Source organism: Nilaparvata lugens, chromosome 1 (genome assembly GCF_014356525.2).
Source record: "Nilaparvata lugens isolate BPH chromosome 1, ASM1435652v1, whole genome shotgun sequence".
Lineage (NCBI taxonomy): Eukaryota > Metazoa > Arthropoda > Insecta > Hemiptera > Delphacidae > Nilaparvata > Nilaparvata lugens.
Window position 1 is genome coordinate 77,247,574 of NC_052504.1, and position 26,825 is coordinate 77,274,398.

The 26,825-nt window shown below is 34.0% G+C and overlaps 2 protein-coding genes across 2 annotated transcripts in view; one reads left to right on the forward strand and one right to left on the reverse strand.

Annotated features, from left to right (window-relative positions):
* Window positions 1-17,946, forward strand: part of LOC111049302 (C-terminal-binding protein) — a 63,282-nt gene extending 45,336 nt beyond the window's left edge. The window contains exons 6-12 of the mRNA XM_039440539.1: window positions 2,483-2,607; window positions 4,688-4,787; window positions 6,918-7,058; window positions 9,627-9,823; window positions 11,077-11,169; window positions 14,098-14,334; window positions 16,434-17,946. Of these exons, the coding sequence (XP_039296473.1) occupies window positions 2,483-2,607; window positions 4,688-4,787; window positions 6,918-7,058; window positions 9,627-9,823; window positions 11,077-11,169; window positions 14,098-14,334; window positions 16,434-16,502 (962 nt within the window). The 3' untranslated portion in view covers window positions 16,503-17,946. The remainder of the gene's footprint in view (window positions 1-2,482; window positions 2,608-4,687; window positions 4,788-6,917; window positions 7,059-9,626; window positions 9,824-11,076; window positions 11,170-14,097; window positions 14,335-16,433) is intronic.
* Window positions 17,947-20,489: 2,543 nt separating this feature from the next.
* The window catches only part of LOC111054721 (protein glass), a 32,130-nt gene continuing 25,794 nt past the window's right edge, over window positions 20,490-26,825 (reverse strand). The window contains exon 8 of the mRNA XM_039443787.1: window positions 20,490-23,793. Coding sequence (XP_039299721.1) covers window positions 23,490-23,793 — 304 coding nt within the window. The 3' untranslated portion in view covers window positions 20,490-23,489. The remainder of the gene's footprint in view (window positions 23,794-26,825) is intronic.

Below are 26,825 nucleotides of genomic sequence, written 5' to 3' on the forward strand. Positions count from 1 at the left end.
AATTAGATTATGAATCTTTTTTAGCGTTCAGTGTATGAACTTTCTATTTAATTTGAAATCTGTTGATTCTAGCGTTCGCACTAAATTAATTCAATTCAATGATGCTAACAATATTATGAAACTGTTTCTTTTTACCAATTACAAAGCACTGAGTCATTGTCATAAACATTTCAATGACTGATCAAACCTTGCTTGACAATGAAACTTGTACTATGATCCCTGATGATCTCTAGATTAGAAAAGACATCAACCTTTTCAGTTGACCAGCTGAAAAAAATTAATATACTGACGTTGAGGACTCAATATATCATAACACATAGGTCTAAACCATAGCTCACTGATCTACTCATAAGATACAAAAACTTGTTCTTACCAATTTTTGAAATCCCATATCTATTGTTCCCTGTCCTCGTTCAATGAAGATTGAATGAATAGGAATAAAATCAAGATGAGCCAATACCTGTAACCGTAATTACACTACCACCACACTACAGCATGGGTTCATTCATACTTGAGGAAAAATAAAATCATACCTTAGAGCATTGAAGCAACACCGGCAACCCTAGACACTTCAACATACTAGCGCTTAGTTTTAGTTTCAACCAAGGTACCTAGAATACTAATGAAATTTATAATAATACTAAAAATGTATTCTAGGTACATTGGTTTCAACCAATTGTAGATACAGTAGATAGACATTGCGATATGAGGCGTGAGACCCCAACATGAAAAGTTATACTAATGATCAACTGAGATGGTTGATCAATGTCTGATAATATCTAATCTAAAAATCATCTGTGATATAATATTCATCATATTAGTTTCTTTTAGCTAAATTTGTTGTATAAGTTGAATGTCAAGCCAGGTTTGATCGATCATTGAAGTTGATAGACATAGAACAGCTCTGATAATCGAACTCCCGATGGATATACTGTATATTATTTAGAATGAAAAATATTTATCATATTATTTTCTTTTAGCTACATTTGAGAGAGAAATAGTAAAAGATATGCTTGGCTTTTCTCTCCCGATCTGTGCTTTTTGTAAAAATGAAATAAATAATTAGTGCAATTTCTTGGAAGAAAGTTTAAATTGATGAGATTTCTTGTAAGCAAGTTTTAAGACTTACCCAGTAATTGTTATTTTACTGTTAACTTGACATGTCTCAAATTATTTTAATGAATGAAGGAACGGGATTGTAGGTACTAGAACTTCTCCAATGATTACTGAATACTGATTGTTATTCCCGCTGAAAAAGTTCCTGAAATAGATTGTTTTCAAAATAGGAAAGATTGGACGTGGTTTGTTGGAAGAGAAATTGCATTTAGTGATTTCTCGATGTTGCAAACTCGCTAAAGTGAGAAGTAAGGTTGCCATAGTAACAACTGCCACTACTGCTTGGCCCACTTCATTCCACCAACTTCCTTCCCCCCTTAACTTTGTTACTTTCCTTTTCCACTTCTCTTTGTTTTCTTTTTCTTCTAATGGCTTCAACTTTACTTACTGTTCTCTTCTTTCTTTTTCAAAGCATCTGAGTGCTTCTGTGAAACAATTCTACGTTTTTCTAACAATCGGGCCAGCCGAGATCTGTGAACACTATTTCCTGTTCTATGTTCAAGAATCTTTTAAAAGTATGATGCTACTCTTTATGTGTAATCAGTAGATTGTGCAATTGAATCAGTGTGGTATTGAAAAATACTGTTTTAGATTCATTCACTTTGAACCATCAGTATTGGTTGGATGAGAAAATCAATGTCATTTATAATATATACAGTATGATATATTTAGAGTATGAAGTTGAGCTCACTACGGAAGAGTTTCCTTATTCGTTTATTTTATCACAGTACAGTATAGGCTAATTTTCTATTCGATTTGAAACAAGTTATTATTCTCTTTTCATTAATATTGATACTATTTATTTATTCATGTTTGTTAATCAATTGATAATTATATTCAATTCAACACAATATACATAAAAGAAATCAAAATACACATATCACAATAAAAAAAATCGAATAAAATACAAAACCAGGCTTCATGGTGGGGTGTGCTGAAAATGAAGAAAGAGAGTAAAAATACCTATCCAACTATGGTTTTCCCATGTAATAGGCTGGTAGAGGGTAAAAGAGTAAGGAATGAAGGGTGAAGAGAAGAAGGTAGGAAAAAAGAGAGAAAAATTTTAGCAAAAATTATAACTGAGTCCACTTTCAACAAATGTATCTAAAATAAATGTCTTTGCAAACAGTTGTTAGAGCATTATTCTCGAGACTCATACGTCGATATGGAAGAAAAAGTTACTACCGTAGTAACTAGTAACTTTTACCGTAGTAACTTTTGCAAATCAATTGCGTAGGTCCAGGCTTTTATTTCTAGTTTAGTTTTTCTACTAAACTTTGTATATTAGTTTATTATTATATTTAATACTATTGATATGAGGTATTTTTGTACTGATATTTATCAATAATCTTCTTTTTTCTTCCAGGGCGAATTGGCTCTGCAGTAGCTCTACGAGCAAAAGCATTTGGTTTTAATGTTATTTTCTACGACCCCTACCTACCCGATGGAATTGAAAAATCCCTTGGATTAACACGAGTTTATACATTACAAGTGAGTATTTATTATGCCTCGCATTCCAGGCTTCGATTGTTTTTACTTGTTGATTTAATTGAAAATATTTGTTTACAAAATCAGAAGAATATTGAAAATTATTATGTTGTATTTATACTTCGTAACGAGCACTGATATCCAGTATTATTTGCCCTCCTACTCAGAGTAGTAAAGTTCATAGGAAATGGATGATGCTATTTTGAATTTTGTTGATTGAATCTTTCTGGTTATTTATTTACCGAATGAAGAAATATTCAGCTAGAATAAGGCAATAATCAAGTTTTTTATTTCTGAATTACGTCTAATTGTCAGGGTAATAATCAAGATTTCAGTTGATCAAGAACCAGCCCAGGTAGGCGAACTCAGTACCTACGTCCAGTTTTCAGTATATCAAGTTCCTGTTGCTTTCTGAAAAAACCAGTGGATACATTCTAAAACTATCAAATCCATTCTAAAATTATGAATAATACTAACATATTGCCATTTAAAAGCAAAAACTTAATCTTTCCCTAACCTACCATTTAACTAATTTCTCTCTAACACTAACCCTTACTCACTAATCCCTAACTAGGGATTGACTGTGTGTCAGGCTGCAATGAAAACTTGACGTACTGAACTGCTCAAATTGTTCTTCCACTCGTCACAGTCAACACATGTGGGTTACGGTATATCCCAAAACTTGTATCTCACCAAAGCATTCTACTTTTAAATTGCGAATCAAAATTGAATTATCAATATAAATCTTGACAGGATGATTAGAAACCAGAAAACACAAAGAAAATTGTAAATTTGAAGAATGTTGGAGAAAAACTTTGAAACTTATGACGTGAAGTGTGTTAGAATCTATTGCTTGATTCATGGTACTAATAATTGATATATTTGGGAAAGCATGGTATGCCGTCATGCCTTTTATTATTCTGCACTGGCGTTGCTAGCTCTTTTGTTGAAATGTATGAACATATACACAGAGTAACTTGTTTATTGCGGCCTCGGCCATAGCGTCAAGACGGATGTAACGTAATTTATTTATAGGTCCCGCCAAAAACTATACGTAATTTACATTGTTAAAACCTCGGATTTATCGTCAGTAAATTATTAAACCTTTTATATAACTCCAAGTAAATTGGCCCGAGAAGGACTGAGAGCAATATGTTGGTATTATTCATAATGATTTGATAATTTTAGAATTAAATATAATAAGATACTGTATCCACTGGTCTTTCAGAAAGCTACAGGAACTTGATATACTGAAAACTGGACGTACTGAGGTTGCCTACCTGGGCTGGTTCTTGATCAACTGAAGTCTTGAATATTACCCTGACAATTAGACGCAATTCAGAAGAAAATTACAAACTTCTTTGTGCAGTAGGACTTCCTATGATTGTGTTATAAGTTGTGAATTGTCATTTTCATTTTCGTACTTTAACATTAGGGCGTATGTTTGTTTTTTATATTTTATTTTGATTTTTAGACGAGTCTTTAGATAAGATTCACTTATACTGCATATGTTATTATTGTATGTATTTACTAAATTACCTTTATTAAAAGAGCGTTTTCCATAATTATGAAAACTATGTTTTTAATTTTTCTTTGGTTTAAAATTAAGATTTTGAAACGTCTTTTATAATGTCATTCTGATATAGAGTCATAGAATGTGTGGTTCCTTAAATGACGTTATAACAAAGTTCAACTGTAAATTAAATGATAAGTTTTACAGGCATTGAATGAGAAAATTCCCTCATAAACCCATACATTTCCGGAAGCATATAATCATTATTTAGTCTTTCCCATAATTAGTTTAGTATTCTGCATGTAATGAAATCTCAACCTGCTCCAGATTGAAATTTAACAAAATTCAAGATTTTAGTGTCAAGTTAACTTACCCTGATTTTGTTTCCATTGAACACTTCTTTGTATTTTAAAGTAATACACAGATGGTTAGGAAATTACATGTAGTAGGTTCACCATGTACAACGTGTCTCATCTCAAAAGCATTTCACAATTCGCATATTTTCTTCTATTCATTCAATTTAATTTATATTATCATCAATTCTAAATGTCTGTATTTTTCCTTTTTCAGGATTTACTTTTTCAATCTGACTGTGTATCATTGCACTGTACTCTCAATGAACATAACCATCACCTAATAAATGAATTTACCATCAAGCAAATGAGGCCAGGTAATTACTTTTCTAATTAAGTTTTTATTTGTTTTTACTTATTACTATCTTTGTTAACCTAGCGGTTTACATACTGTATGTAACCTTGTACAATCATGGTTTGCCACTACTTATCCAGCAGTTTACTAAATGGTAAATGTACCATCAGTGATACGCGGGATCGTTGCTAGTGTCAAGCTATTATTTTGTGTCTGGATGTGCTCTCTTCTGTTAGGGTGTACACCTTCAAAACAAGTGCAGAGATAGGCTAGCCTGCAATTATTGTTATTTCTGAAATTCGGCCCAATCACAACAAGTTTTGCAAGTTTGAGCATATTACTGCTAGCTCATACATATCTTCAACATAATATTGTCTACTATTTGCTTTTATGTGTAATAACATTTCGCAATTTGTGTGTTTGTTGATTACTGTTCACTAATGAGCAATACCGATATGCTGTGGAGAAAACTTGATGTTAAATATAACTAGAGACCCCCTGGGTTGAAGAACTCGCTTATGAACTGATGTATTCATCTGTGAGATCCACAACTTGTAATTATACAGAGCTGGTGAGAATTATCACGAAAACAGCTAATTATATATTTACAAGAGTATGATATTACAGTAGTAGGTTCCATGGGGATCCTATTCCAATTGAAAAAAAAACTTTCTGTCGCTTCAAAACTTTTGTCCGCCATTTTGGATCCATTTCAAATGGGAAGGTGGTCATGTGATACATGATTTCGATACAGAATTTCAACGGAAAATTGATGGCGAAACCCGCACATCGATATCACAAACCATTTCAATGATCTCAACATTTGAAGGTGCTAATAAATGATACAAAAATGAAAGGAATGAGTACGGTACCTATGCATTGATTAATCAAGTGTTAGTGAACACTATAGTAGTTTCTACTCACATTTTAAGGTTCTACTCACAAAAAAGGTTCGAAGAATTCGTGTTCAAAATTTGAAGCTGATTGATCAATTCAGAATCTGGCGTCCCGGCTGGTGAGCACAGTAAGAACTAATCCCCTTCACGCCCCCTCCCCTCCGCGGAGACCCACTAGTTGACGAATGGGATTTCAACTTTTCGTTATTTGTGTCTATTATATAAAATTATCAACACATTTCAAATGTTATTAACATATTGCCATTAAAAAGCCAAAGTATGACAGAGGTATTACAGTTATACAGTTATTTTTACAGTGATACATAATATTTAGGTTATATTCATACTCTAGACAAATTGAAACTCGCAGTTCTGAGGCACTCCCAAAATGTGATGCAAAAAGTTCCAAAACTAGCCTAAGATGCAATTAATTTTACGTTATACACTAATGAAAATTATACTTTCTGATGGAAGTGTAACAATAGCATTTCTCTTTTTATTAAATTACCACAAATTATTGTTTTAGTCTTCTAATTTATAATCTTTTTGTACAGACTTGACAGTGTTCTTCTTTGAAGAACACACCTTACAGGTTTCACCAAGCTCGGTCAAGACTTTTGAAAATGGTCGCTTTATTAAAGCTTATTATTGAAAAACGCTTTATACGAGCTCACTGGAATCATCAATATATCGCCGTATCGGCATAGGAATCATTTATGTTTAGAAATCATATTATGTTAAGTGCACTCTTTGTAAATTGTGGGTGATTTGACCATGTTTAAATGTCTTCACCGAGCCTGGTGAAACCGGCTAATACACCTTGAAGTAAGGTATGAAAAATTGAATTATACAAGTTCAAATAGAATTTGTTGACTTATTTCAATCAATCAATCATTTTATTCAGTAAAAAGCATTACAAAATTGGTCCCGCTAAACCTAAAAGATTTTACAGCAGGTGCCTACAAATAATAAATAGAATGAATGCTAACTTTAACAATAAACTAAGAAAAAAAAATCATGTAACTGGGAGTTTAGGAATTTAAAAGGAGTATGGGGTATTAGAAGAACTAAGGATGATTAATGGGGTGGTATAGGGTTAATGGAAATTTTTATACCATTCTATCTCTTTTCAAGACCCGGTAGTATTATTTTGTTTTGTTTTTCCTGTCACTCCTCTGCCGATATTCTATTTTACAAAGAAGTATCATGAATTCCAACATAAATGAGAGTTGACCGATGATGTAATTTGTGTATAGGTGCATTCCTGGTGAATACAGCACGAGGAGGCCTGGTCGATGACGACGCGTTAGCAGCAGCACTGAAGCAAGGACGAATCCGAGCGGCGGCACTTGACGTCCATGAAAATGAACCCTACAATGTGTTCCAAGGCGAGCAAAGTAAGTATTCGTCATTCAAGTTTATTTATATCTGTCAATGTCGCACAAATTGACGATTGTGCTACCATAACTTATCATAAAGTGATACGCAGCAGAATTCATCGTATGAATTAAGGTTCGCACCATCCTTTTCTAGTCTGACATCGTTCTGTTTTCATCTTCTATCTATAAGATGTGATGGATATACACAAGGTGTACTGTCCTCAGCGTTGTAGCTTGCATTATATAAGCTATCATCAAGTAAGTGATGCATTATATCTGTGATCATCTCAAAGAATGAAATCGTATTATTATGCTCTGCATCGCACATTGTATTATTGCATCTTAGGGACTGGTACTGGTAAAGGTCCAATTACAAAGCGACGACTATAGCTGCGCTGTAGTCTATTAGTGTTTAATATCGGGGACCGAGCTTCGCTCTGGAGTACAAAAGCATAAAACATTTATTACGAAAGAAGAAATTATAATAACATTCATAGTTCATAAAGAAGGGGTATTCACAATGTTGGAGTTAGCTGGCTAAGTCGAGCTATATTCGCTATCTCCAGCTATTTGCTAAGTCTGTGTTAACTCAATGTTATAGTGGTACATAAAAAAAAAAATAACAGACGAGATAGCAGATAGCACAGGTTTGAGTCCGCTAACTCTAGCTATCTCTGTTAAAATGGCAGCCATATGTTTACTAGTAGTTCTGTGAACAGTAGACCTCACGCAGTATTCGCATCCTGATTGAAACTATAGACCTTATGGAAATACAGCAATAGACTGGCTTCTCCACACATCTGTGTAATAACTTGTCAGCTGATTTATGATGAATAATTCTATAGTCTGATTTTTACTCTTATATTGGCGTATGAAGGAGGCTCCTTTTTCCTTTTATATTATCCTTGAAATGCAAAATTTCAAAAAAAAACCTTGTATATTCGTCGACGCGCAATTAAAAAAGGAACATACCAGTCAAATTTCATGAAAATCTATTACCGCGTTTCGCCGTAAATGCGCAAAATATAAACATTTAAACATTAAGAGAAATGCCAAACCGTCGACTTGAATCTTAGACCTCACTTCGCTCGGTCAATAATCTTACTTTTTCAAACTAACTTGTTACGCAAATTATCCGCTTGGATCGCTACTGCAGTTAGCTAATAGCAGATAGTTCTAGATGGGGCGTTCACAATCCAGAGTTATCAAATAACACTTTAGCTGGCTAAAACAACATTGTGAATACCACTATTAATGTTCTAATTCTAATCACAGTAAATTGAGATTAATTCCCAGAGGAATGCAAAAATTTCCCTCACAAAGGCCCGGTTGCACAAAAGCCGGTTAAATTTTAATCCTGATTAATTTCACGTAAACCAAATCAGAGAAGACCACTTCAAAAAGATGGATCTACTGGAATTAATCAGGATTGAAAACTAAGTGTACACTAAGTACCTGATTGAATGATTACAAAAGTTCAACAACTGAGTCATAATTTTGACACAGTCCCACACACATGAACTCGCTCACTCACTTCCATCATCAACAGACGACGAAATAATTATTATCAGCTGTTTTTCCAAGGATGAATAATAATTATTATCCTTTTAATGTCCTTCAGCGAGTTTTCCCTGGGATGAGACCCAGTGCAATAGAATTTTTATATTTTAAACCTACTCTGTTCTGAATTTCGTGAGAATCGTTTGAGCCGTTTTCGAGATCCGGTGAAATACAAACATAAACAGAAATTGCTCGTTTAATAGTATAGGATTATTGCAGTATATGTATGTCGATATTTACAATATAGTCCACAATACACTACAGCTGTCAATTCAGCGTGGCTAGAGTCGTAGCTTAGGAATTGGACCTTTACTAATCAGAAATTGAAATTCAATTCTTTTTCCCTGTTATAGATCTGGTTGTATGTAGGTAGATTCGTCCACTTAATCTACACCAAAATTACACCGACGTGTGGATAGTTCTAGTGAATATATAAACTAAAATGATGAGGTCTGAATAAATAAAAATTTAAATGAATCGAAAAAATTAGCCTAGCATTATCTATCAATGTACTCTTTCATTTACTTTTGTAAAATTGAATTTAAGCTAAAAATTATTTATGTAGATTTAAATTGAAAATAATAAAAAAATTCAAGATTTGCCTTCGGTAAAATAATATAACTTACTCGCTGAATGCACTGTCCTAATAAATGGTGTCTCAAATACAGCTGTGTAGAGCCGGACCGTTACATGAGCAGCAGATGCTTCCAGGTCCCGAATTCGTGACAGACTGCCTTGAGACACATTTTCCCAGTCCAATCGATTACTTTCTCTCGCGGTATAAGCGCATAGCAGATGACCATAATTTAGAGGTGAGGGATCAGTGTGTGGATCGAGATTTTGCTTGTCATTAGTTTTCACCGTCGTCGACAAATTTTTTAAACAATGGGATTGTCTCGGTTTGTGAGAATAATTGGCTACATTAAACTTTAATGGATTAACTTCTAGTGGATAATCATCTGAACGTAATACTTTATCAATTAGTTGTGGAGTGTAGAGATGATGGGAATATGGTGGGTTTTGCAGGACCGCTGAAGGACGCACCGAACCTGCTGTGCACACCGCACGCGGCCTTCTACTCGGACGCCTCGTGCACGGAGCTGCGGGAGATGGCCGCCTCTGAGATCCGCCGCGCCATCATGGGGCGCATCCCCGACTGCCTGCGCAACTGTGTCAACAAGGAGTACTTCCCGTCGGGCGGTGTCGCGGTCGGCGGCTATCCTGTAAGTGCCACGATTGAATCATAACTGAACATGGTAACAAGCATGAATTTACTGCTCAAAACCACAACAGGTTGCTTTCAAATAGAGTAAAGTATAATTATTTGTACTACGATTAAACCATTACTCAATATGGTAACAAGCATGACTTTATTGCTCAAACCCACGACAGGAGCACTTCAATACTGTTGCTTTTGAATAAAGTATCATCATTTTTGCAACAATCTATTTAGAACTACACCCAGTAATCTATTCTAGACAGCATGATACTTTCAATACTTTGATACAAGTTTTGCAGTGAAACTAGCTAGCGGTGAAAAATCTAATTCTCTATGCTATTGTTGGTAAATGGGTTTGATCTGTATATTGAAATCTTCACTATTCTAAACATTAGCCCATTGCGCTTATAAGCTAAACGGTTGAACGTTTTAAATACGTATTTCAAATTTTAACTGCCTTTCTCTCATCAGTCACTAGGTATTTTGGTAATTAATGATATAACTGGAACAAATATAATCCTATTTTGATGCGATTATTTTTGGTGTTTTTGAACTAATTTCTACTAAAGATAGCTTTTTTCGGTCTCATGTTATGCAAATGCACACGCACACTAACGGTTCATTTAAATTAACCTAGGATATTCAAAATATGATAGGTTTGTTGGCAGTATTTTTTTAAAATGCAAAATTCCAGTACTTTACTTCTTGCAATTAATTCATTGCAGTTTCCAGAGCCATCTTTTTCTATAATACGTTCACAGCTATGTAGTATATAGAAACTTCTAAAGCTATTGAATACAGTTATTTAGACTATTCATTCAATATTTTCTAAATTATGAAACTGATTTCTATGAATTTGTGAATTGTTTTGATCAGATATCTCACTCTTTTTTCTAGGGGATGCGATCTGATCTTCCTATTATGATTCATCCCTCTTATGAAGAGAATTAATTTATCGTGCTAGGTTGAAATTTATTCTAAGAAGAGAGGTTTAACGTACTGTGCTTTATTGAAACGATTTTATTCATTACTTCCATATATATTTTTTCTTTTCTTTTGTTTATTCAATCGAAAGTATTTTATGACATATTGTATAGTATATACTCGATAAGTAGAGCAGTTTGTCATTTAAGATGAACTTGAATTATTTCTTCAATCACTTTTATTTTGCAAGTGTAGTAATTTATTATTATATCAAAATTATATTTTTCAGTTTATTTCTGTATGTTTTATTATTTTTCTTCTGTATGGTTCAAGGTCATGGGGCATAAAATGGATAACAGCGTTAAACGAGAAATACATGAAGGTGGATATCTATCCCCTTCAGAGTCGATAGCTATGGCTTTTAAGGTAATAATCTTTTCGTAGAATGGGTGGGCCAAATTCAGTGTGATCTGCTATCTTATTATCATTATTCAATTGCCTTATGTTTTCAGTTTAACAAATTGCCATCCTTTAACCAGCTTCTATTGTACCAACAACTATCTGGTTCTGTAAATACAGTATTGTAATGTTCAATCATTTGTGACTTGCTAATTGATTTTTTTTAACAAAATCTCCATGATCGGAGGTTTCAAATTAGTTCTGATATTAACCTATTATTATATCTGAACTAATTAAACAATATTTTCATATTAAGCTTTTAAATTCAATATTAAAAATGTATTAGTGAAGAATTGAAAAGTCTCACACAACCATTATTTGGAAAATTTATTTTATGAAATTGGGATAAAAAGAAGTTTTGGACTGTAGTCTGTTTCTTTGTCCTTAAGCTGATTGTGAATGATAAATAAATAAATTACTGACGAATTAATGCAGTTCTTAGTCACAAATGCTTATCAATTACTTGAAAATTTCTTTCAATTTGTAGTAAGATTATTAAATAATCAAAATTTTGGTTATAATAGTTGATCAATTAAAAATACAAAGATTTTAAAATCTTCCCTAACAGTCATTACTTTTATATTGCTATTGAAATAAAACATAATCCTCAGTAATATGATTTATAACTCTCAAAATTCCAAGAAATATCTGTGTTGAGATATCTATACTTTTTCTAACAAGTTCTTTGCATTTTCTGATGATTGTTCTACTAACATGCATTGATGCTTTTTACTAAATTCTAGTGCCTTCCTCAATTTCATCCTATCCTGAAAATGTATAAATCTTTCTTCAATGAAATCATATTTATTTAATTTTTAGTCAAATATTATTCCTACTCTTGGAAGATGATATTACTATTATCTCTTTCTGTATTCCCAGTGGTAAAGATCTATAATATACGTTTTATTCAGATCATGCAAAAATTTGTAGGATATTCTGTGGAATATTTAATTATATTTTACAGATATGTTCTGGAATATTTATCCAAAGCGAATTTAATGTGGCTATAATTTCTGTAGTAAAATGTGAAAAATCTAAATTTCCTTTCTTCATTCTTACCATATTGTAAATAAACATGAACAGCTAGTTGCACGTTTGCTTGAATCATTACTACTTACTACTAATAATCATCATCTTCTTCTCGCATGCTAAAATCATTGTCGTTATTTTCTGTTGAAATATCTGTAAAATTATTTGTAAAAGGACTAGATTTATTAGAACTTTACTTGTTTTTATTCCATTTTCTTACAGTGCTAATCTTTTTATAATAATAGAAGAAGAGTTTCATTTGACTTTCCTAGAATTATGTATGTTTTTGCAAGCATACAAAATTGTCTCAAAGATTATGTGCTTTTGCAAGCTATTGATTGATTGATTGATTCATTATCACAAATGACAATGTATTGCCAGGTCTTGCAAGACCCATTGCATACTAACACTGCATTATAATGCGGAAACAGATGAAAAAAGCTATGAGCATATAATAATTATTTTTTTAATAATATAATATTTATTATTATAAATCCTTATAACTTTATTGTACATCTATTCCAAATTTATTATCGAGAGTGGTCTTCCCCCTACTTGAGAGTTTTTTTGTTTTATTCACTGTATTCTTCGAAGCAGAATCTTATGTTTCCCAGTTTCAAAACTATTATGAACTAATCTTCTATGTAATATCAGTCTTATTCTAGTGTTGAGCTTGTTCATAATTCATAGTTGAATTTTTATTTACTTTTTTCTTCAATGATGATATGATAAAAGTGCTGCGATACTACATGTCAGATAAAGAAATATTTGTTAACGTTAAAAGACGCTATTGTTTCGGGATTCATCATCATTATCATGAACAGGAAAATGTTACATAATAACATTAGTTAATTGTCAAAATAATTGATATCTCAAAAGGAAAATCCTATAGGTGGTCCACGTTATAATGGCAGTATTTGATTAGAGTGGAGTTGCTATCCTTGTTTATCAGAAATATAACTAATTAACAGAATATTTAATCTCAATTATGAAAATTTATTATTAAATCATAGAAAACTTTTTTTTCTTGACTGATAAAATATAACTGATTATTTTCAACAATAAAGAACAGTTAATACATCAGATATACCATAATCAGTTATCTTCTATAGAAGGTAATGGCAAGGCAGAAAATCGGCAACGCTTTTCTCCTATTCACTGCTATAACGTGGACCTCACTATAGTTTCATGGAATTTTCGAAAACTATCATATTAATAATTGTTTATCAGTCCAAAACCGAATCTATTAATCGGTTTCAGATACGTACTCGTACTCTACCACTGCTTTAGTCAAACAGAGTATAGTTTTAAAGTTGAGTGTTTAAAAAATAACCTTAAACTTTCATTATTTCTTTATTAAAATGCTTTTTTAAATACATTTAAAGGCTTTAACAAAAGAATCAGTACTAGAGTGTATTGACTGTTGCTTTATAAATTGGAAAAGAATTTATGTCAGCTTTTTGAGATGTCTTGAAATTCTCCCAAACTCTATGATTATTATTCAAATAATTACTCTTTTGATCTCATTGGGTCGATTGAATAAAAACTAGAATCAAGTGGCTAGCAACTAGTAGTTAATTCTAGCTAGTGCAAAGATTCAGTTGAATAATCATGTTTTAGTTCTAGGTAGATGCAACAAGAGTAATCACATGTTATCGGAAAATTATTGAGCAAATGATAGGTCTAGCAGCTGTCGCTAGTTCCACCTAGGCCTAGTTAGTACTAGCCAACTTTAGTCTTGAAAATAATTTGGATTAGCAATTGCTAGCTTTTATTCAACCGACCCATTATAATCTATTATAGATTCCAACATGTTTTGATTTTATAATTTAGCTGCTTATGTTAACATTATTATTTTTGCTTCAGGTTGGAGCTGCGGCGGCAGCAGCCGAAGGAATGAATGGCGGCTACTACGCAGCGGCAGCGGCGGCGGCGGCAGCAGCGGCGGCAGCGGGAGGTGGTGTAGGCGGAGGCGGCGGCGGCGGTGGAGGTGGTGGGGGCGGTCCTCCGCCCGCCCTGCCACCCCCCGTCCAGCAGGCGCACTCGACCACGCCGCACGAGGTGCCGCCTCCACGGCCCGAACCTCTGCCTCCTCACTCACTAGTCAGTAAAATTCATTAAGTATGAACTATCTACAAACTTACAAAAAAATAGTGGAGACATAGTTATTTGTGCAACTAGTGCGCAAAGTGACACTTTGCTGCACCGAAAGAAACGTTTACGCACGAGCCGTAGGCGAGTGCAGAATGGTTTCTTGAGTGCAGCAAAGGAACTTTGCGCACGTATTTCACATTATGTTTAAACTTAAAGAATTTTAGTTGTAATTTTTTTAATTTCCAAATTTTTAATCTTTTATATTTTTGAATTTTTAATAATTTATTAATTAGTTTTGAATATTTATTTTGTCAAAATTCCATGAATAATTTTCATTGAAGTTGAAAATTCTCAGCAAAAAAGAGACTGTGAAACCCCCATTGAAACCCCAACCTCATCATCCTTGTCAATATTTCATTTACCAGTCTAATCCGCTCTCAACTGAGCTACTGAGCCACTCTCAGATGATTGAATGCTTGAAGTGGGTTTATCTTATGTAAGCATTGAAATGACCACCACAGTCAGTGTTACCAACTTAATTTCGATTGTCCCGCACTGGCCCTCTATATAACCTACTAACTATTCTGCGTTGTCATGCTGCAAATCTGGAGTACGCAAAGTACTTACTTTGCGCACTAGTGCGGAAAAGCGATTCTTTGCGGTCTGCAATCAGTGCAGAAATGGTTACTTTTCAAGGTATCTGTAAAAAATATACATTTTCAATATAGTATTTCAATAGGGCAACTTGATTGTTCAATTATAGAAAATAACTAGTACCCTTGAAATATTCCTTTTAATTGTACACGACCATTTATGTCGAAAAATTGAAAAAAAAAACTCTTGAGAATGAATACAAAACATAACAGTTTGTTGGTGTGAGAGTGCAAGGAAGGTGAGCAATGTAAGAGTGCAAGGAGGGAGAGCAGTGGGACGTCCATGGTATTTGTGCGAGGATCGGATTGAGAAGATAGGAAGGAGAAGAGGAAAGACTTTTCCAGAGATGAAGAGAATAGCCAATCATGGAAGGGATGGACTGAGGCTATACTGCTGTAATGGCACACTGGGGAGAAGAAGAACACTTGAAAATGATAATTATAAATGTCAAAACTAGGGTCGTATATAATATGAAAGAAAAATTTCAAGGGTACTTAGTTCTATCTATTATTGAAAATTTCAAATTTTGTTCATGTGTGTCTTTTGCTTATCTTTTGATACACTTGAACGTGTCTGTACTACGAGTGTGATAAAAATGAAGTATAGAACAACCCAAACCTGGCTATTATAATAAAAATAATAACTGTCGTATTAGAAAATTATTCACAATCACACGAAATTACTCGAGTTTTTGTAACCTAAATTTATTACAACTTGGAATAGGAGTTTCTGTCGAATAATTCTTTTACTCTTTTTCAAGAAAAATTTACGAACAACTTACAAATGAATGTGTTGTCAATCAGATTTGGTACATTTTTCTGTTTAAGTTCGTCACCAATTGGTTTAAAATAACGACCATTTTGTGTGAATTCCAAATAATTCGCTGTTCTATCCATCATATTTAGCAAAATCATTCATTGAACGCGATCTGGCTGATATTGAGATACATTATCTTATTAGAATCTTTATTTTGGCGAATTCAATATAAGTTAGTAATTAATGAAGTTTATAATTTTGGCTTTTTAAATGGGCAATATGTTGTAATAAATGTAATATGTTTTAAATTCGAAATGTTGTAATAATTTTAGATATTTAACACAAATTACGAGAAGTTGAAATACCAGACAATATGAATGACACACTTCAGATCTGCCTATTCTATAAAGTGAACTCGATGCAACGATTTGAACATTATAACACGGTTTCCGATGCTGGCTACTGACCCTCCACTCTCGACGAGCTCATACAAATAGTTCGCTCGCTCTTGTCTTCTTAACCTACATCTAACTCGTGCTTTGAAGACCATCGTTATAAAACTGTTACAGTACTAAGGCTGTTGTCAGTGTCTTGAAAATTTTGATTTAATTTTAAAATGAATCAAATATTATAACTTGACACTGGTTGTTGCATAAAAGGGAGTGACAATATTTATAATGTTGGTGTTATTGTTGCAGCCTCTGAGCTCAGGGCCCGACCCATCAAATCATCACGCACAGAAGCCCGAGTCATCTGAGGTGCATTAATAGCAGCCGGGCGACAGGGGACGGCACTCTCTCTCTCTCTCTCCCCCTCCCCATGCCGTTGCCACTGCTGCTGCTGCTGCTGCGCGGTTGTCTCTACATGTACAAATCAATATCAGAGTCGACTTATTCATGCAACATACAACTGGAGATATCATTCAAGTGTTGGAACATCATATCTTTCTGGTTATTTCAGATTTGTTTCAATTATTGACGATAATTGTTACAAAAAATTTATTTCAATTATTTTGTATCATTATGATTATTCTATTATTATTACTATTATTATGATATTGTGTTTTAGATAAGAATTTTTATACTGTATACTGTCACGAGATACTGTGCGTTCTTGCTTGAAACATTTCACAGTCGAGTAAATTTACTTAGTCGAGCGTTTAAAATATTCTTTATAACTATAGATTAATTTTACAGTTTAGAAAACAAATTGTCGAGTCGTAAAAGTATATGAAGCAAGTGAAAATCGTATTTTTTGAAAATAGTACAAAAATGTATTGTTGAAATGCCCCTTGTATTTGCTTGTTTTATATTACGGTTTTGTGAACTGAGTTCAGTTGCTGTTATGTGAAACTTCAAATCATCTAGTTGTAAATAATATTATACATTTTTTCCCATTGCAATGGTAGTTTTTCATAAAACTCTCCTTTTTGATGGTATGCGGCTATAATATGTTGTCGTAGTTAAATGACTTGCTTGTTGATCAGTTCTTGTGATATCGAACTTGAAAGTATTCAAGCATTATTTGTGTTTAATCGGACGTATATTCAATCGACGGATGCTTGTTATCTTTCTCACTCATCAGCCAGTTCTTCTGTTTGAAGAGTTCTGAATCCTAGATTATATTAATCATGCTGGTAATGACAGATCTCTTGCTTGAATGTGACGCCCGATGATTTATTTATTCATGAACAAGCTGAACTCAGTTGACAAAGTGTAATATTTTGTTGAATATATACATAAATACATATTGTATGGCTGCATCGGTAGAGCCGTCTCTTACCCTATAATGTTGCTCGTTGTCTTGCTAGATGGAAGTGGATGATTCTGTGTTGACAGTTTTTCTACGTATATTAACAGTTTTTGATAAGTGTGCAAGTGGGATGCTGATGCTGATCTCAGTCAGTGTTTTTGAAATTGCCGCCGTCGAGTGCAGTGAATGAAAAACAAATATTAGTGAAATTTATCAATTGTAGACATTTTGACTAATGTGTATAAAATTATAATGCAGCATGTAAAGTGATAGTAGTTGGAATAACTACAGTTTGCAACTGATATTATGCTTGAACTCAACTGACTATTGTAATTTTGTATTTCATGTAAATGATTTCTGGCATTATCAACTTTTATCTTTTGAATATTTTGATCACTTTGTATTGTAAGCTGCTAAATATTAATAATATGCTGGATCGAATATTATTCCACATTTTTTTCAATTATCCATTTCATTAGCCTACTGTAAATCTTTGCTAATTGCCTTCTCATTGCAAAGCATATGGATGGTGAACCTTCAATAGCTATTACATTCCAGTTAATGGAACTTTCCTCTGTTCTTAATAGCACAGATTATTTTGTTGTACTCGTTCGAGCAGTTTTGCTTGAAATATTATTGTTTATACAGTATTGCAGCTTTTGTCTGTATTCTCCTTTTGAGAATGATTGAGTCTTCGAGTCAAGAGTATGATAAATATTATGGAACGACTAGAAATACTTTGGTGATTGAATTATTTTTGGACAGCAAGACATCACATTAAAAATAATGTACGTTGTTTGTAATTGTGCATGCAGTAGGAGATTTCAAATTTCAGTTTTTCTATTTAGTACCGATATCTTACGACATTCAATCATATTGTGTGATTCTCATACCATCTTTTGGCTGAATTCTAGTTTTTTATTTATTTACATTTAATCCACTTTAAATACTATTCTAAACCCATTTGGATAACTATGCTTTCTAATATTATCTTTTACTTCGAATGTTGAAATCGTACTAAAAGAGGCAGCTTCAAGTTGTAAATTGAATTTGTCTAAATTTAAAATTTAGTCTGAGTCTTTCAAATTGGTTGAGTCTCTTGCCCAACACAGTCCGAACTATAGGCATGTATTATTCTTTAATTTTTTTAACTCAAAAATGGTTATTAAAAAATGAAAATGTGCTCTAACATTATGGTTTGTAATCAAACTTCGATGTTTGATATCTAAAAACAAGTAAAATTATTGAGAAGATGCTTATAGTAATATTTGTTATATTTCCTAGTTATAAAATTGGATTAGTGAAAAATTGACTACTAGTCCAAGCAAATTTTTCGTGTGCTCGAAATTGATTAATTGGAATCTGAGAAAATATTACGTTCCAGCGACGGTTTCAATGATATGTTCAATTTCTATTGACACAAAAATTTATAATTATTAGCATCGTCGAATTGTTAAGAAATTGCAACTTTTTCTGCAGTTATCCAATGCTTAAATCATTATTACGGTCTACAATTTCGATTCATCCAAGGTATCTAGAATACATATCTGTATTCCAGATACATTGGATTCATTTATGAATATTAACTTGTTGCTCATTTAACTCGAGTGAGCTGTAAAAGATTTCGTGACCTCACTTGAACTTTGGTATTGGTAGCCTCAATTAGAATTATTATTAGAATATTGACAAAGAAGATGACAAAAACCACATTCCAACTAGAAGTGTGAAACTTGTTTTTGTGAGATTTATGTCATGGAAGAGTAAAGTCGAAATAATGGCTTGAAGTGATACTGCAGTCATGGAAACTATCTCTGGCAAACTACCACCTGGACAAATGCTATCCTTTAACAATTTCAGCCTCATGCTGACGTGATTTTGAATACCAAGACCCAGTTGCATACGTCTGATAATTTTAACCGCCGTAAAATGACTTCATCGCAATATATTCAGACTCGTTCATTGTTTCTCCTATATATGCTTCCGAGAGATGACATCAATTTACGGCGTTTAAATCTATGTGTGTATTTAAATTCAACTTCACACTGGCTAACTAGACTAGATTGTCCTTTTAACATCGAGGGTCATAAGTCTAAGCTTGAGTTAGCAATTTATGATAATTATCATAATAGTATCCTGATTTATACTCTGAATAAAATAACTGTAGACTTCAGTTTCCTTTCCTAGTTGACAAATATCGGCTGGAAGTTGAAGTCTGAGCTTATTTTTTCAGACTGAGTAAAAGAGTCTGTCTTGACTTTATTCACCGATTTGAGGCTAAATTACTATGACTGTTAGTTGATTCCAAAACGGATTTATATCCGTATTTTCAATCTATAACTTTTCTGTAACCTACAAAGACTGTTGAGAGAAAAAAATGATAAAATTTAAAATGGAAAATTACCTTTTGAATTAACGATATTTTTTATTATTGATGGATAGGCTCCACAGTTACCGTACCTACAACTGATAATTTCATTCAATGAGTTCACTTTCTGATTGAACGAAAAAGTCCCATACGATTAGGCAATACAAATAATTGGCCATTTTAACGGCAACCAGACAATCTCGGGTACGATTTCTGGTTATTTAAACTTATTGTCTGTTGGAGCATTCATCGATTATTATTTGGTATCTTTGATTACCGGTACAGGATTGATTATTAATTATCCATCAACCATGATAATCATTGCCAATATCCGTCTGCAAAAGTATAATTTATTAGTGACTTGGAAAAGTTTAATAAGGGATAGTGAGAAATCAAATAACTTGAAAAATGTAAAGCCTATTGTAGCTAAAAGATGAAAATAAATTAACAAGGAATACTTCTTTGGTACTAATTCTAAATTAGCGAACATAATGGAATAGAATTTATTTGAACAGGCAAGACCACTTTGAGAGGAAAACTAGAGAACAGATTGAATTATTGAGCAACTTCGAATCAATCACAACTTTGACTTTATTTATGTAAGGAAAAATGAGCTGATTTGAAATAAAACAACAACTTTTTTCTCGTTTTTTATTAAAATCAATCTATCACAGAAACAATACAAAACTACTACAATAAGTTATCTATACTTTTATTGACTAGACCGTTTCTGAATGAAGTAAGTTCGCTTGAGGATTGTTTAGTTACCAGCATCAAAAGTTATCAAAAATTAAAATAATTGAATAGTGAAATACGACAAATTCCCCTTTAGACAATGATGAAAATGTTGATTCATTAAAATAACTTAATAATTGGGTTACCACTGTGTAATCTAGATTTCTACTGTTAAAACATCTATTAATCAAATTTTGGACCCGTATCTTTTCAGCTGCAATTTAAGCTGGAAATTGAGAATTGGAATGACCAGCTCATTCTTTAATAATTAACTCATAAACCTACTCTTTAAAAATGTGTTGTCATCATCACTGACAATTTTTCATTATTCTTCAGTAAACCTTTGGTGAATCGATTACCTTTTCAATTAAAGGTCAGATAAAACCTAATGATTTCCATTATGGCATTACAGATTTTTTCAGAAACTCCAAATATGTTTTTCTAATTTAATAGCTTAACCATTATTTCATATATATTTTAGGTCTTAATAATTATAATATTAGGCTACTCAATGGAAAAGTACATATTTACAAATGAGACTTTAGATAGTCCTAGTATACAGTATAGTATCAATTCTTATTTTTAAACAATCTTCTTACAACAGGCACACAATGAATTCTTTCAGTACATTGAAAACTAGGGTTCTATTTAAGGCTTACTTCAATGAATAGGCATATCGTAACAACACAATATTGAGAAAACTATGACTATTCAGCTCGTTGATTAAGGAGAGATCAAATATTTCAATTCATCTTGATCTTAATCGTTTGTTGAATGGTTCAACATGCTCAAAATTAGTAGGGTACAATTTAAAATCTTAGGGCCTCTATTATAAATTGAAAATAACCTGCGCAACAGAGGTGATCTCCAAGTTTCAATGAAACAGGCTTCTATAGTGAGGTCCACGTTATAATGGCAATGGATAAAGATAGAAGAATAGCGATGCCGATTCTCTGCATTAATTAATTATATTTCTACACTGTCAAAAACATAATGGCATCGTTGTAGACCTAGAAAAGGATAGTACCACCGGCTATGTCGAATGATGGACAAGGATAGCAAAACCAAAGTTGATCAAATGCTGTCATTATAACGTGGACCTCACTATAGCTCATTATTTCTACTCCTAATCTAAATTAGCACAAGGACCAGCAATGAAATCCATGATCACAATTGATTAGTCCCCAGGATTAGGCGAACATGTTACGATTTTCAACAATTCACACGAGCTGTCGATAATTTTACTTAAATTATTGTTCAGCACAAAAACAACTGTTTTCTAAGCAAGTTAATGAGGTAGGGAAATAACGAAGAGTAGTGAACAGTTTCTGTTCTCAACTAAAAATTGAAACAAACAACTCAAGTATCCAACAATCTATTTTAACACACCCGGTAATGTTCTTCCAGAATCACTTCCCGGTGGTTGAAAGACTACCTGCAACAGGAGGTTCAATAATCTCTCATAATTGAGAATTATGAGCTTCATATCCACTCCCCAGTAATTCGGAAACCACCTAAAACGTGTTCCTCTTCATTTATCATCACCATCCTTTCCATTACCCATGTACAAGGCTAAAAATGAAAAGGCTAAAAATGATAGGCCTATAACCATATTAAACTAAACGACTTATTCATCGACTTCTTGCGGTTGTTACACTTAAATCAAACTCCAGTGAACTGGATTGACAAATTCAAGTATCATAGTTTTATGTAATATAGTTATCTATCACCTTTATTACTACACAGAAAATGAATTATCGACCACTTTGAGATATGTTATCTCTACCCAACTACTGTTCTCATTGATATAGTAGTATGTAGCCTATTTTTAGACCGTATAACAAACTGTGATATAATAAATCACATTGCTAAAACTCCAACGAATAATTACTGTTAGTAGCACATGGTATTATAGTTCCTGTCTTGTTTTCAAGCATTCAACTTGTTAATTATGCCGATGAGGTAGGCCTATGGTAGAACCATGCTTCCACTCATTGTGTATTGTGGAGACTACACGTATAACACAATGCGTCTACCTACATAGAGATAGCTCCAAATGCTTCATGGTACCATGTCAACACTTGAAATTATGTAGTTCGCACCCATATTGAAATGGTAGATAGCTGCCTACAGAATGTTTACCTGCATGGGGATAGTTCGTATGTTGGTTCCAATCACTAAAATTGTTGATTGCTGCCTGTGAGGTAGGATACCATGCTTTCACGCGTTGTTTTGTGTTGTGTACTCTACACGTATAACACAATTTATGTCCTACAGAAACATATATTACAAATGCTGCCTGGTACCTGGTAGTTTGTGGGTTGGCTCCAATAATTCTTCTTCTTCTCCACTTCAAGGGTTAGGTCTATTGATTATTAACCTGCTCCGGTACTCATTGAAAAAGTTTTGGGCAATAGCCTGTTTTTTCTTTTCCGACTATTGTATTGTTTGCTCTATCCAATAAATAAATAAATCTTTTCCTCGGCCTTCCTACATTTCTTTTCTCACTTGGTGCATAATATTATTGTGCTTCAAAAGAAGTTCTTCCTGAAGGCATTCTATTCAAATGATTGCACCAGTTTCAGAGTTCGAATAGCAACTGTGTTGAAGACTTTTAACGTGTATTCTGCCTGGTTCCAATAATTAAAATGGATAATTGCTTCACATGAGGTGGCCTACGGTACCATGTTTTCACTCATAGTTGTGTGTTGTGTAGACTACATGTATAATACTATGACATAGTATTATCACATTGTGTCTACCTACACACCCCAGAGATAGTTCCAAATGCAGTATGTTACCATGTCAACACTTTTATAGTTCGCGCTCATTGATTGCTGCCTAGAGAACGCACTCATTGTCCGCACCAACAGTTGCGCTGACAGCAGACGGCGTGCCAGGGTCACGCGGGCCCCAGGAGGCCGAGACCGACGCCGGCGGCGGCGCCGTGCACCCGCATGTGGCGGTTGAGGTTGCCCGACTGCGAGAAGCGCAGAAGGCAGAGCTTGCACTGGTAGGGCTTCTCGCCGGAGTGGATGCGAAGGTGCTTGGTGAGCGTCGACGAGTCGGAGAAGGCCTTCTTGCACAGCCGACAGCGGTAGGGTCGTTCGCCCGAGTGCGTGCGCATGTGCGTCGTCACCGACGACGACTGCGAGAAGCGGCGCGCGCAGATCGGACACCGGAACGGCTTCTCGCCCGAGTGGGTTCTGCAAACAAAAATTTACAATTTGTAAAATCACTTCGCTTATATGGGCTACTTGATTCAAATAAAACAATATAAAAACTGTTAGTACCATTTTATTGAAAACTTTAAATTTTTTAACGACTAGTTTCGACCATAGGTCATTTTCAAGTTAAAATGTGAAAAATAAACTAATTGATACTAGATAATATGAGCATATAATAATAATAATTTCTCTGGATGTTGGACGACACATCCAGAGGAGTTTATTCATAAATTCAGGAACATTACATATTATTTTTCATACATTTTCAATAATATAACAATATTCAAGGTTTTCAAAATGATACCTCACTATATGTTTATTTTCATAGTATGATTAATTTATTTCTTATTCATTATTTTTGGTTGAAGTTAAAATATTTTAAAGTTTTCAATAAAAGGGGACCAAAAGTTTTTATATTGTTTTTATTTAAAGTTATTTGTACATCTAGAAGAACTTGAGTCCCATGATGCATAAATTTTCCCACCACCTACTAAATTCATATTTTTTTAAGGCCCATGCCTGATATGACGTGCACTTGTACTTATACCCATTCAATATGATCACACCCTAATTTCAATTCTTATTCGATCATTCACCTCTACAGGTGCACAGTCACCACGGAAATAGCTGGTACACTCTCCTGGGAGTTCAGTACGACAGATAGACCCTCATACTCTCCCTGCCCAGGTGCAACTCTTTGGCTGGGGTTAGACTAAACAAGTGAATGCCTTTTTCGGAACAAATAAATATTAATAACAATCTGGATAAACCCAGATTGAAAACTGTGAAGCCATGAGATCGAAATAGTTGATTATTACACTTTATAAGACATAATCTATCTTGTTTGTAATATTTCGGGTTGTATCTATGCGTTTTAGCACTTATTATTATTAATGAAACGAAAATCCAAAGTTAAGGCTGTGCAAAGGCTAAAAATAAATTTTTTACTCGTGATATTTTTCAAAGTTTTTTGATTTGTATAATATCATCAAGCTATCAAAATGAAAAAGTTTTCCCAAAAAAAAAACATTTTTTTCTGATCATTACTTTTTGATATATGAGCGCCTGAAGTTTAAATTTTTGGGACAGAACATTTCAAATTCGGTAAGAGATAAATCCATGAGATTTAGAGGATAGATTCTTCATGGTATTGTTGATCTATTAAAACAAAAATTTCTGAAAATATGAACTTTTAAGAAATTTATTCAATTTACTAAAAATAGCTTTAGCTGAGTTAGTTTTGGTAGATTGGATAACTTTTCTAAAAATTGATATTTTCAGAAAATTTTGTTTTACTAGATCAACAATACCTCCCATTTCCTCCCATTCCATTATCCTCCCATTTCTCACCCATTTGACTGGAAGCTATCCATAGTGATTCCCTTGAACAAGATCCCTAACCCTCTCTCTCCATCCGATTACAGGCCTATAAGCTTATTGTCCGTTTTGTCCAAGGTTCTGGAAATTATCGTTCACTCCCAATTAAGCTCATTTATCCATGGTTCTGGATTGATTGGTGACTTTCAATCGGGGTTCCGTAGTGGTCATAGCACCACCTCTGCACTCCTGAGAGTCACTGACGACATTCGTAGGGCTATGGATGGTAGAGAACTAACAGTTCTAGTCCTAATAGATTTTAGTAAGGCATTCGATAGCATTTTCCATCCCACTTTACTCTATAAACTCAGAAACTTAGGTTTTTCCAACTCCACTGTGGCATGGGTGAGGTCCTATCTTCAGGGTCGGTGTCAGTGTGTGAGAGTCGGGGATGCCTCTTCACGGTGGCGTGAAGTGAACAGAGGAGTTCCTCAGGGTTCGGTATTGGGTCCTCTGCTGTTCAGCATCTACATGAATGACGTGACAAGCACTCTACTCACGACCAGACATCACCTGTATGCCGACGACTTGCAATTATACCGGCACTGCAAGAAAAATGACTTCGACGTCACAGTTGATGAAGTCAATGCTGACTTGACTCGTTTGGTACGATGGACTGAGAATAATGGACTGAAAATTAACGAAACTAAATCAAAATCAATAGTCATAGGTTATTCAAGACTTTTAAACACACTTGACATAACTAACGGACCATTTATAAAATTGAATAACATAAAATTGCAATACAGTTTTGACGTGAAAAATCTAGGACTTACAATGACAAGGACTCTTGACTGGACCAGCCACGTGACTCAGACTTGTAACAGGGTCATTGGGGGGATTATGACATTGAAGAGGATCTCTGACTTCATTCCCTTTTCAACGAAGGTTATGTTGGTCAAGACTCTGATCTTCCTGATCTTCAACTACTGTGACATTGTGACTCTTGACATGACAGTTCAACTTCTGCAGAGGATGCAGCGTGCACATAATTACTGTGTTCGCTTTATCTTTAACCTGAGACGTGACGACCATGTAACTGAATACTTTAACAGACTTGAACTTATGAAGCTGCGTGAGAGTAGATCACATCATGCTTTGTGCTTCCTCTATAAGATATTGAAAACTAAAACCCCTAAGTATCTGGCAGTAGAGTACCGTTACTTGGGTGACTTTGGTCGTGGAGGAACGCGGCATGGATCCCATCTGCTGGCTGTCCCAACACATAGGACTGTTATGTACAACAAGTCGTTCCTTGTGACAGCCTGTAGTTTGTGGAATTCTCTGCCTGCTGAGCTAAGGCTTGTTGAGGGACATCGTCGGTTCGGTGCGGCTGTCTTGCAGTGGATCAGAGGTGGTGGACTCGGCTGGAATGTTCACTAAATCTTAACGTGTGTGTTAGTGTGTGTGTGTGTGTGTCCTTTCTTCCTTCTTTAATTTATTCCTCTCTTCCTTCTTTTTTCTTCTATCGAAATGATCTATGGATTTTGAACTGACGTTTCTTCCGTTTTCACTTTTCAGTTTTCTCTTTTTCTTATTGTATTATTTTCACTGATTCAAATTAGAAAGAAATTTTGTTTTTTTTTCTTTCTTTCGTTCGCTATTTGAAAATTTTATTATTTTGTAAATTGTTT